The 12,783-nt window shown below is 44.2% G+C and overlaps 1 protein-coding gene across 1 annotated transcript in view; it reads right to left on the reverse strand.

The window, feature by feature from the left end:
• LOC110526044 (protein prenyltransferase alpha subunit repeat-containing protein 1) overlaps nucleotides 1-12,783 on the reverse strand; it is a 62,907-nt gene that overhangs the window by 7,060 nt on the left and 43,064 nt on the right. The window contains exons 5-6 of the mRNA XM_036980251.1: nucleotides 6,687-6,927; nucleotides 5,162-5,535 (exon numbers count right to left, since the gene is read on the reverse strand). Coding sequence (XP_036836146.1) covers nucleotides 5,162-5,535; nucleotides 6,687-6,927 — 615 coding nt within the window. The remainder of the gene's footprint in view (nucleotides 1-5,161; nucleotides 5,536-6,686; nucleotides 6,928-12,783) is intronic.

The raw sequence follows: 12,783 nt of genomic DNA on the forward strand, positions 1-12,783 counted from the left end.
TTTTTCCTGAGTTTATATCTTCTGCAGGATACACCTCAAAATGATTGACATTGCTGTCAATTACAAACTCAGACAAGAACAAGCAGGGATCCGCAAAAGAAGAGCATGCATTAACCAGATCTTTGCCCTGCACAACATCATCGAGCAGTGCCGAGTGGAATGCACTCCTCTACATCAACTTTATTTATTTCAAGAAAGCATTCGATAGTGTTCACCATGAGAGTTTATGGAGGGTCCTTGGAGCCTACGGATTACCACCTAAGATTGTTAACTTCTTTGGGATAGGGGGCAGCATTTTCAATTTTGGATGAATAGCGTGCCCAGAGTAAACTGACTCCTATTCAGTCACAGATGCTAATAAATGCATATTATTAGTAGTATTGGATGAGATGAGAGGTAGCTCTTGTTCCATTGCTTTTCTACAGATAATGGAATTCTCTGGTTTGAACATTATTGAACATTTATGATAAAAACGTCCAAAAGATTGAGTTGAGTTTATTTTATTTTTACAAGTACAGTGCACTTTAATCAACGTTTCAGTAAAAGTGCCAGTTTTAGGCAGCCGGCTAATTTTCAACCCAGTCCCTGGGCAGGTTATTAAAAACAATTACAATATAGACAATAGCAACATAGGACAAGCAAGACATAGCATACAGAGCAACATACATAGGACAAGCAAGACTTAGCATACCGATTCTATACTTAGTTTGACAAGTTTCTACGACTTGTAATATAACTTTTTGAACTTTTCATCCGCCGTTCGGCTGGACCTGAACGCGCGTTTGGATTTGTTTACAAAACGCGCTAACAAAAGAAGCTATTTGGACATAAATGATGGACATTATTGAACAAAACAAACAATTATTGTGGAACTGCGATTCCTGCATTCTGTTGAAGATCATCAAAGGTAAGTGAATATTTATAATGCTATTTCTGACTAATGTTGACTGCGCAACATGGTGGATATTTCTTTTGACTGGTTTGGGCTCTGAACGCGGTACTCAGATTATGCTTTTTACGTAAAGTTTTTTTGAAATGTGTGCATCTAAAGTTCCTAAAAGTTCCATGCATAACACTTGGATTTTCATCAATATTTATAATGAGTATTTCTGTGAATTAATGTGGCTCACTGCAAAATCACAGCATGTTTTTGAACTTCTGAACATAACACACCAATGTAAAATTATTAAAATGTGTGTGTGTTTAAACGGGAGGGTGCACAGTCATAGCAGAATTAGCGAAGGAGACAAAATCATAAAGACCAAGTGGACATAAACACTCATAAAAACGAAAAAAAGAACAGCAGATTCTTGCGATATTGGCATTTGAAATATCGTGCTAAAATATGAATTATAATTTTTTAAATGTATATATATACAGTGCCTTGCGAAAGTATTCGGCCCCCTTGAACTTTGAGACCTTTTGCCACATTTCAGGCTTCAAACATAAAGATATAAAACTGTATTTTTTTGTGAAGAATCAACAACAAGTGGGACACAATCATGAAGTGGAACGACATTTATTGGATATTTCAAACTTTTTTAACAAATCAAAAACTGAACATTTGGGCGTGCAAAATTATTCAGCCCCCTTAAGTTAATACTTTGTAGCGCCACCTTTTGCTGCGATTACAGCTGTAAGTCGCTTGGGGTATGTCTCTATCAGTTTTGCACATCGAGAGACTGAATTTTTTCCCCATTCCTCCTTGCAAAACAGCTCGAGCTCAGTGAGGTTGGATGGAGAGCATTTGTGAACTGCAGTTTTCAGTTCATTCCACAGATTCTCGATTGGATTCAGGTCTGGACTTTGACTTGGCCATTCTAACACATGGATATGTTTATTTTTGAACCATTCCATTGTAGATTTTGCTTTATGTTTTGGATCATTGTCTTGTTGGAAGAGAAATCTCCGTCCCAGTCTCAGGTCTTTTGCAGACTCCATCAGGTTTTCTTCCAGAATGGTCCTGTATTTGGCTCCATCCATCTTCCCATCAATTTTAACCATCTTCCATGTCCCTGCTGAAGAAAAGCAGGCCCAAACCATGATGCTGCCACCACCATGTTTGACAGTGGGGATGGTGTGTTCAGCTGTGTTGCTTTTACACCAAACATAACGTTTTGCATTGTTGCCAAAAAGTTCAATTTTGGTTTCATCTGACCAGAGCACCTTCTTCCACATGTTTGGTGTGTCTCCCAGGTGGCTTGTGGCAAACTTTAAACTACACTTTTTATGGATATCTTTAAGAAATGGCTTTCTTCTTGCCACTCTTCCATAAAGGCCAGATTTGTGCAATATACGACTGATTGTTGTCCTATGGACAGAGTCTCCCACCTCAGCTGTAGATCTCTGCAGTTCATCCAGAGTGATCATGGGCCTCTTGGCTGCATCTCTGATCAGTCTTCTCCTTGTATGAGCTGAAAGTTTAGAGGGACGGCCATGTCTTGGTAGATTTGCAGTGGTCTGCTACTCCTTCCATTTCAATATTATCGCTTGCACAGTGCTCCTTGGGATGTTTAAAGCTTGGGAAATCTTTTTTTATCCAAATCCGGCTTTAAACTTCTTCACAACAGTATCTCGGACCTGCCTGGTGTGTTCCTTGTTCTTCATGATGCTCTCTGCGCTTTTAACGGACCTTTAACGGAGACTATCACAGTGCAGGTGCATTTATACGGAGACTTGATTACACACAGGTGGATTGTATTTATCATCATTAGTCATTTAGGTCAACATTGGATCATTCAGAGATCCTCACTGAACTTCTGGAGAGAGTTTGCTGCACTGAAAGTAAAGGGGGCTGAATAATTTTGCACGCCCAATTTTTCAGTTTTTGAATTGTTAAAAAAGTTTGAAATATCCAATAAATGTCATTCCACTTCATGATTGTGTCCCACTTGTTGTTGATTCTTCACAAAAAAATAGTTTTATATTTTTATGTTTGAAGCCTGAAATGTGGCAAAAGGTCGCAAAGTTCAAGGGGGCCGACTACTTTCGCAAGGCACTGTATATATATATATATATATATATATATATATATATATATTTTTTTTTTTCTTTTTTTTCTTTTACCCCCTTTTAATGGTATCCAATTGTTAGTGGTTACTATCTTGTCTCATTGCTACAACTCCCGTACGGGCTTGGGAGAGACGAATGTCGAAAGCCATGCGTCCTCCGAAACACAACCCAACCAAGCCGCACTGCTTAACACAGCGCGCATCCAACCCGGAAGCCAGCCGCACCAATGAGTCGGAGGAAACACCGCGCACCTGGCGACCTGGTTAGCGTGCACTGCACCCGGCCCGCCACAGGAGTCGTTAGTGTACGATGAGACAAGGATATCCCTACCGGCCAAACCCTCCCTAACCAGGACGCCGCTACGCCAATTGTGTGTCGCCCCACGGACCTCCCGGTCGCGGCCGGGCTGCGACAGAACCTGGGCGCGAACCCAGAGTCTCTGGTGGCACAGCTAGCACTGTGATGCACTGCTCCACCCGGGAGGCATCATGAATTAGAATTTATTAAAATAATTTGATATAGCACCCAGCCCTACTGGTCAGGTATAAACACTTTCTACTGAGCAGCTGATCTTCAGCCTCTCTCTCTGTTCCCTCTTTCCCCAGTCCTCTCTCTGTTCTCCCTCTCTGCCCTCACTCGCTTGCTCTGTTCCCTCTTTCCTCTCGCTATTGTCTATATCTCTATTCTCTCCCTCTCCCACTCTAGAAGAACAAAGAATGTTCTGCAGCAACAAACAAAAAAAGTATTCAGACCCCTTCACTTTTTCCACATTTTGTTACATTACAGCCTTATTCTAAAATTGATTAAATACATCACATTCCTCAATCTACACACAATACCCCATAATGATAGTGAAAACAGATTGAGATTTTTTTGCAAATGTATTAAAAATAATAAATGAAAACATTTATTCAAACCATTTACTATGACACTAGAAAATGAACTCATGTGCATCCTGTTTCCATTGATCATCTTCTTTGTGATGTTTCTACAACTTCACTGTCCATCTATGGTGAATTCAATTGATTGGACATGATTTGGAAAGGCACACACCTGTCTATATAAGGTTCCACAAAAAATGTCTGCAGCAATTGCAAGTCCCTAAGAAGTCCACAGTTCCCTGCATTATTATTAAATGGAAGAAGATTGGAACGACCAATACTCTTCCTAGAGCTGTCCGCCTGGCCGAACTGATTAATCTGGGGAGAAGGGCCTTGGTCAGGGAGGTGAACAAGAACCCAAAGGTCACTCCGACAAAGCTCCAGCGTTCCTCTGTGGAGATGGGAGAACCTTCCAGAAGAACAACCATCTCTGCATCACTCCACCAATCAGGCCTTTATGGTAGAGTGGCCAGACGGAAGCCACACCTCAGTGATAGGCACATGACACCCGGCTTGGAGTTTGCCGAAAGACACCTAAAGGACTCTCAGACCATGAGAAACAAGATTCTCTTGTCTGATGAAACCAAGATGGAACTCTTTGGCCTGAATGCCAAGAGCCACATCTGGAAGAAACCTGGCACTATCCCTACGGTGAAGCATGGTGGTGTCAGCATCATGCTGTGGGGATGTTTTCAGCGGCAGGAACTTGGAGACTAGTCAGGATTGAGGGAAAGATGAATGGAGCAAAGTACAGGGAGATCCTTGATGAAATCCTGCTCCAGAGCACTCAGGACCTCAGACAGGGGGCGAAGGTCCACCTTCCAACAGGACAAGTGGCACTGCCCGAGCCCGGACTTGAACATCTCTGGAGAGACATGAAAATATGTGTAGCGACGCTCCCCATCCAACCTGACAGATCTAACGTAACAAAATGTGGAAAAAGTGAAGGGGTCTGACATGATAGGGACCTACCAACACATCCACTACTGAAGAGTCCTGAGAACATAGTAATGGTCTAACGGACAATAAAAACGATTGGCATAATAAAGCATTTGCCACCAATATGGAGGGTAGTTAGCCAAACTCTGTACAGTGTCTATGGCTCTAGTTGAAATTAGGCCGCACCCTAGATACAACAACGTGCTGGTCCATGATTGTTCCTCCTTTGGTCTCACCTGTGACACCAGAGCATCTCATAATAAAATGTGTTCTGTGATTGGCTAACATTGTAGTCTGAGGTTGAGTGACAGTGGCCTGTGGGCTCGTACCTGTGACACCAGAGTGTCTCGTGTCCGGGGAAGGACTGGATGAGGTCAGTACACAGCTCCATCTCCTGGTGAAAGAGCTGGGGCACTGCCGGCACTGAGGACTGGTCCTCTGGGGTGGCGGGAGAGAGGCAGGGGGCTGCTGCTGTGGCCTCTCCGTTAGCCTGGTGGTGGGGGTGGCCTGGCTGGGGTTCCGGGCTGGGACTGCGAGGGCTGGAGCTGCCGGGGCTGGGCCAAGGGGCATGGTGGTGGTGCATGGACTGGCTGAGCTCCCTGACCAGGGCCTTGAGCAGGAACTGGCGGTAGTGAAAGCCACTGTGGTCCGACACGTGCATGGAGACCCACTCACGCATGGAGGACAGCTCATCATGGAGGACCTGGGAAAAGAGGAGAGGTGACCTCATTCAAGCAAGGTTTTCCATTCAAAGGTATTTGCCCTATGCTAACCAACATACGATTAAAGAGGACATTGAATTGCAGGTGTACATGTTCAGACAAACAGCCATTTTTAACAATAAAACAAAAGAGAGAGGGAAATGATTTGGCTTCTTACAAAGAATTGATTTGAACAATCAAACGCTATTAGGACAGCCATTACAAGAACCAAACCCCAATGGGTGATCAGAAAGTAGGCTTATCCTATCATAACAGGAAGTGCCTATTAAAGTATCATTGCTACAGTCTACTCTGTCACAGTCCTATATCCCTGGTTCTAATAAACAGTAGCATCTTTCCATATCGTAGGAGTGCCTGACATGGCTTAAAAATTAGGAACGGATCAACTGAGCCACAACACTCCACCTTTAAATCCCTAGGCCTCTTATTTTAGGATCAGGATTTGCTGCATTAATGCCTGCACTGTCCCCAGATCAGTTAAACGGACAAGAAAGTTCCTGTCCTCCTCAACATTCAGTGACAGGCCAGAGATATGAGGCAGCGGGGGCTGGAGACACACAGACCCTGGTCATATTGTATAAGCCATGCTAGCTGCATGAAACATTCATAGCTAGTTGCCGGCTAGACTAGCACACACAAATGTTTTCTGTCAGTGTTACATTGAAATAACTGTCATAGTTACATTGAAAGAGCTGTTAATGTTTTGCCAGAGACCATGAACATACAATTAAGAGGCAGAGCGAGAGAAGCAGAGCGAGAGAGAGAGGCAGAGAGAGAGAGGTAGAGACAGAGAGGCAGAGAGAGAGGCAGAGAGAGAGAGGCAGAGAGAGAGAGGCAGAGGCAGAGCGAGAGAGAGGCAGAGCGAGAGAGGCAGAGGCAGAGCGAGAGAGAGGCAGAGCGAGAGAGGCAGAGACAGAGGCAGAGAGAGGCAGAGCGAGAGAGAGGCAGAGACAGAGCTGCAGAGAGAGAGAGATAGGCAGAGCGGGAGCGAGAGGCAGAGCGAGAGAGAGCTAGGCAGAGCGAGAGAGAGGCAAAGGCAGACCCGAGAGGCAGAGGCAGAGAGAGAGGCAGGGCGAGAGAGAGGCAGAGAGAGAGAGAGGCAGAGAGAGACCCTATCTCGTCCTACTCCTACCTTCAGGTTGCCCTGGGCCATGTTCTGCAGGACCCAGATACGGTGCGACCAGGCGTTGTAGTTGCTAGGGTAGCGGCTGGCGGCGTCGGCGCATACCTTCATCTCGTCGTGTAGAACCCTGTGGAGGCGCTCACTAAGCCGAGTCCTCTCTGCTGCGTCACGCAGGCCACTGTCACGCTGCTCCTTCCTGTCCGAGCTGGATGGAGAACACTCCCGTAGCACCTGCTGTAGTACCCAGCGCCTGGAAACACAGGGGGAATGTTTAACTATATACACTGACTGAACACACACACACCTCAAATACCCTCGGCTCCCAAAACAGCCCTAAACCCAGAACCAACCGAACCTATAGTAAGCATCTGGTTCAACAACAGAGCCAGGACAAAAGGCCTGGATAATATCAATACAAAACAGCTACGTAAGTGACCTATTCATCTGCGATGACATTCTCAGTATGCATTGTGCAACCACAGCCTTCTCTGGCTGCCAAACACTTTGCTGGCCAGATGAGGGGTCATTTTGGGTCAGTTAGATCATGTCATGTGGTTAAAGGATTTTTTTATCAATAATGACTAAATGATATATACATTTAACGTAGAATTATAACTAATAGAATTCCATCCTGTCTGATGAAGAATGTTTGTACATAGGCCAAGAGGAAGGGTTAACAGACAACTTGTGATCACAGTGAAACTAACAACAGGAAGGATGTCTGGTCCCCAACCAGGGAGGGGAGAAACCGTTGGGCTTGCAGTAGATTGTGTAACATGTGGTAGCATATGATAAGGAATATGATGTGTTGGAATGGATTTGAAAAGCAGCTTTGTCATTGTCTTTAGAGGAGGGACATTTATGACGAAATGAGAGGTATATAAACCAATGTACATGAAATGATGGGTAGAGCTCTCGAGAATAAACGTCACTGGCTATTTTTGACTGGTCTCCGTCTGTTTCATTTCCCCCAAAACCTTACAAACTCTGGGTACAGACTGAGTATTTTAATTGAATTGGTTAATGAACACATGAGAACAAAATTCATCTAACACATGTACACACCATATATGGCCATATACAGTGCCTTCAGAAACCATTCACACCTTGACTTTCTACACATTTTGTTGTGCTACAACGTGGCATTAAAATGTATTTAATTGTAATTTTTTTGTCAACGATACTCTAACGTCAAAGTGGAAAACGAATTCTAAGATTTGTAAAAGATATATAGTACCAGTCCATTGTTTCGGGGACACCTACTCATTCAACCTTTTTTCTTTATTTGGACTATTTTCTACATGGTAGAATAATAGTGAAGATGTCAAAACTATGAAATACAACATAATACTACAATGCTGAATAAACCCAAAAAAAGTGTTAAGATTCTTCAAAGTAACCACCCTTTGCCTTGATGACAGCTTTGCACATTCTTGGCATTCTCTCAACCAGCTTCACCTAGAATGCTTTTCAAACAGTCTAGAAGGAGTTCCCACATATGCTGAACACTTGTTGGCTGCTTTTCCTTCACTCTGCGGTCCGACTCATCCCAAACCATCTCAATTGGGTTAAGGTCGGGTGATTGTGGAGGTCAGGTCATCTGAAGAAGCACTCCATCACTCTTTCTTGGTCAAATAGTCCTTACACAGACTGGGGGTGAGTTGGGTCATTGTCCTGTTGAAAAACAAATAATAGTCCCACTAAGCGCAAACCAGATGGGATGGCGTTTCGCTGCAGAATGCTGTGGTAACCATGCTAGTTAAGTGTGCCTTGAATCCTAAATAAATCACTGACATTGTCACCAGCAAAGCACCCCCACACCATCACAAACTGCAAACTGGTGAGGGCCCAAAAAGATGACCCATTTTCTTTGCACTGAAATACACAAAACATCCCTGCTAAGGGAATTTAAAATTCAAATTTCTAGTGCCTTTCACGTTGAATCCCTTATTGAAATGCAGCTTAACTGTGTACTAATTAAACAACAAAGAATATGATCTACATGGTCAGTCTCTGTGTGTAAAATAAAAAGTGGTTAATGTGAACTAATGTTAATGTTAATGTGAGCTAACTCATAGCTAAACATTTGAAGGAAAACAATCCAATGTTATTTGTTGCCGTACTTTACTGCACAAGTCCACAAAATAAACAATACATGAATATTTTATACTGGTTTATGTAGTCGAGTCAAAATAATACCACATTCATTTTAGGTCAATATTTTCTCAAAGGAAGGAGCTATTTCAAGATAATCTGAAAATTTAGCTAGTTAACTCATTGATCCAGTTTTCAAAAACAAGTCCCTCTGATGCTGCACTGTCCAACAGATCTGAACATTTCTGAGGGAAAGTTAAACGAAACCCAAATAGAACTCTTTCCTATACCCACATACATTTTCACAACACTTTTAAAAAAAAAATATCTGAATTGCAAACATAAAAACATAGCCCATCAAATTAAGGTAAATGGTGGCAGAAAACAGGCCTCGGATGCTGCGTCCTAGGCCAGAAACAATGTGAGATTTATTTGACAAAGGGAGAGTACTGGAGGGAAGGAGAGGGCTAGGTAGAGGGTTTGCCCCTACTTCTTTTTCATAACCCGGACAAGTATTTCAAGTGCCCTCTTGCTCTGTTTTGCGGCATGCTTGAGCCTTGCCCTCTTGTCCTCTTCAGCTGCCGCCGTCTTGCTCTCCTGAGCACTTCCAGATGGCTGACAGCCATACCCGAGATGTGATCTTCGGGCTTCCAGCAGACTCCGCTGCCACTGGGTCTTGTCTACTGTTCCTGCAGACCTGATGTTTCTGCAGAGCCTTCAGTCCACCTCTCCAAACCTTGCATCCTCCAGTTTAAACATCTCCACTGCGGTCTTCTGCCTGGTCTGCAGGGTGTAGTTCACAGTCTGTATTGCATTGAAAGTTGAGATGTTCATGTTGGTGCTTCATGTATCAATGATGTCGTTCATCCAGCTAAATGAAGATTCAACCCTGGGACCATGAAAGACAGAGGGCACCTTTCACAACATTACCCAGGGCTGGATACAGTGTCTGGGCCAAGACATGAGCCCACCACTCCTCCATGTCATCTCCCTCCGTGAAGCTGGCCAGGCATGGATCAATGTTGTATCGCATGATCTCCTAGTGGAGATCACTGTCGGCAGGTGAGAGGTGGCCCAACATTGCGCTCAGCTTCTTCAACTGGATCGCTACCTGCGAGTTGCCTCTCAAAATCGGGTCCATTGAAGCATTGAAAGGTTTCAAGCTGCTTGTCGTGGAGCATATGTACCAACGTCTGGCTACCCTGTGAATGTAAAACAAACTGTTGTGAAATACAACATTATATATACAAGTGTAGCCATCAGTCGCAGATAGAAAATACCCACCTGGGAAACCATTACGTGTTCCATCAGAATAGGCAGTACATCCACGTAAATGCTGAGTTGTAGGTCAGTTGTAGTGCCCTCATGCCACACATGGTCACTCTTCTTTCTGTCTTTTCCTTGCTGTGTCATACCTGTGAAAACAGAATTAGTAAGTTAAGTGTAAATAAGGTACATTTTTCCATTACAGACCACAAAGGGAAGCACAGCCGAGAGCTTCCCAGTGACACAAGCCTACCAGACGAGCAAAAGTACTTCTATGCTAGCTTCAAGGCAAATAACACTAAAACATGCATGAGAGCACCAGCTGTTCTGGATGACTGTGTGATCAAGCTCTCCGTAGCAGTGAGTAAGACTTTAAACAGGTCAACATTCACAAGGCCGCAGGATGATCAACTGGCAGCCTTCACTGACATTTTCAACCTCTTCCTGTCCGAGTCTGTAATATCAACATGTTTCAAGCAGACCAACATAGTCCCTGTGCACAAGAACACTAAGGTAACCTGTCTAAATGACTACCGACCAGTAGCAGTCACGTCTGTAGCCATGAAGTGCTTTGAAAGGCTGGACATGGCTCACATCAACACCATTATCCCAGAAACACTAGACCAACTCAAATTTGCATACCAACCTAACAGATGATGCAATCTCCATTGCACTCAACACTGCCCTTTCCCCACCTGGAGAAAAGGAACCTATGTGAGAATGCTATTCATTGACTACAGCTCAGAGTTCAACACCATAGTGACCTCAAAGCGCATCAATAAGCAAAGGACCCTGGGACTAAACACCTCCCTCTGTAACTGGATCCTGGACTTCCTGACGGGCTGCCACCAGGTAGGTAACAACACATCTGCCACGCTGATCCTCACCACAGGGGCCCCTCAGGGGTGCGTGCCCAGTCCCCTCCTGTACTCCCTGTTCACTCGTGACTGGACTGCCGGGCAAGACTCCAACACCATCATTAAGTTTGCCGATGACACAACAGTGGTGTGACATCCTATAAGGAGGTGGTCAGAGACCTGGCCGTGTGGTGCCAGGACAACAACCTCTCACTCAACGTGATCAAGACAAAGGAGATGATTGTGGACTACAGGAAAAGGAGGACAGAGAACTCCCCCATTCTCATCAACTGGGCTGTAGTGGAGTAGGTTGAGAGCTTCAAGTTCCTTGGTGTCCACATCACCAACAAACTAACATGGTCCAAGCACACCAAGACAGTCGTGAAGAGGGCACAAAGCCTATTCCCCCTCAGGAGACTGAAAAGATTTGCCATGGGTCCTCAGATCCTCAAAAGGTTCTACAACTGCACCATCGAAAGCATCCTGAGGGGTTGCATCACTGCCTGGTATTGCAACTAATCGGCCTCCGACAGCAAGGCACTACAGAGGGTAATGCGTACGGCCCAGTACATCACTGGAGCCAAGCTTTCTGCCATCCATGACCTATATAACAGGCGGCGTCAGAAGAAGGCCATAAAAATGGTCAAAGACTCCAGACACCCTAGTCATAGACTGTTCTCTCTGCAACCGCACGGTAAGCGGTGCCGGAGCGCCAAGTCTAGGTCCAAGAGGCTTCTAAACAGCTTCTACCCCCAAGCCATAAGACTCCCGAACATCAATAAAATGGCTACCCAGACTATTTGCGTTGTCCCCCCTCCCCATACCCCCTCTTTTACGCCACTGCTACTCTGTTATTATCTATGCATAGTCACTTTAATAACTCTACCTACATGTACATATTACCTCAATTACCTCGACTAACCGGTGCCCCCGCACATTGACTCTGTACCGGTACCCCTGTATATAGTCAAAATCAAATCAAATGTATTTACATAGCCCTTCGTACATCAGCTGATATCTCAAAGTGCTGTACAGAAACCCAGCCTAAAACCCCAAACAGCAAGCAATGCAGGTGTTGAAGCACAGAATGCTGTACTATGGGTTCATTATTGCTATTTTACTGCTGCTCTTTAATTGCTTGTAAGTAACCATTTCACTCTAAGGTCTGCACCTATTGTATTTGACGCATGTGACTAATAACATTTTAACATAGAACTAGTGATGATCTTCACCTTTTCTGTTGAGGTCCTCGTGCAAAGACTTGATCCGCGCATGTGCCTTCGCGCTCGCGTGGTGTTTTTTATAAATGTGTTCAAGTGGATCCTATTACAGCTCCTGGTCTTCGTTGCTTGGGAACCCATAGTACAGCATTCTGTGTGTCGAAATGCTGACATCATATGCAGACAGCCAGCGATGGGGCACAAACCTCTGAGGATTGGAGGCAGGGATGTTCAGGTACCGGCATTTAACCTTAAGGTACATCACTTGACAAAAAGAGAGAGACTATGAAATTATAAAATTCCATACACTGCCCCTTTATTGTTCTTTGTCATTTAGGATTGCACATAAACACAACAGATTTGGAATAAATTCAGTATGATGAATTCATGAATAAAGATTTAATTCATTGAGTGATAAGTAAATACCAAACTTTAAAATATACTTGTTTTTACTTGATATGGAGACCGCTGATGATCAGTGTGCTGATCATTGAAGAGCTGCTCAAGGTGGTGGTCGAAGGGCTCTGCAAACTTCTTTGCTGCATTGTGGATGTGATGACAGGAGACTCCATCAATGTCGAGCAGGTTTGGAAGGATCCTTGTCTCGATACCGGTCTTGCTACCTCTCATGATGCTACAAGAATGTTATGGTTGAAGAAGTCGCAGAGC

Source organism: Oncorhynchus mykiss, chromosome 6, assembly GCF_013265735.2.
Source record: "Oncorhynchus mykiss isolate Arlee chromosome 6, USDA_OmykA_1.1, whole genome shotgun sequence".
NCBI classification, from domain to species: Eukaryota; Metazoa; Chordata; class Actinopteri; order Salmoniformes; family Salmonidae; genus Oncorhynchus; species Oncorhynchus mykiss.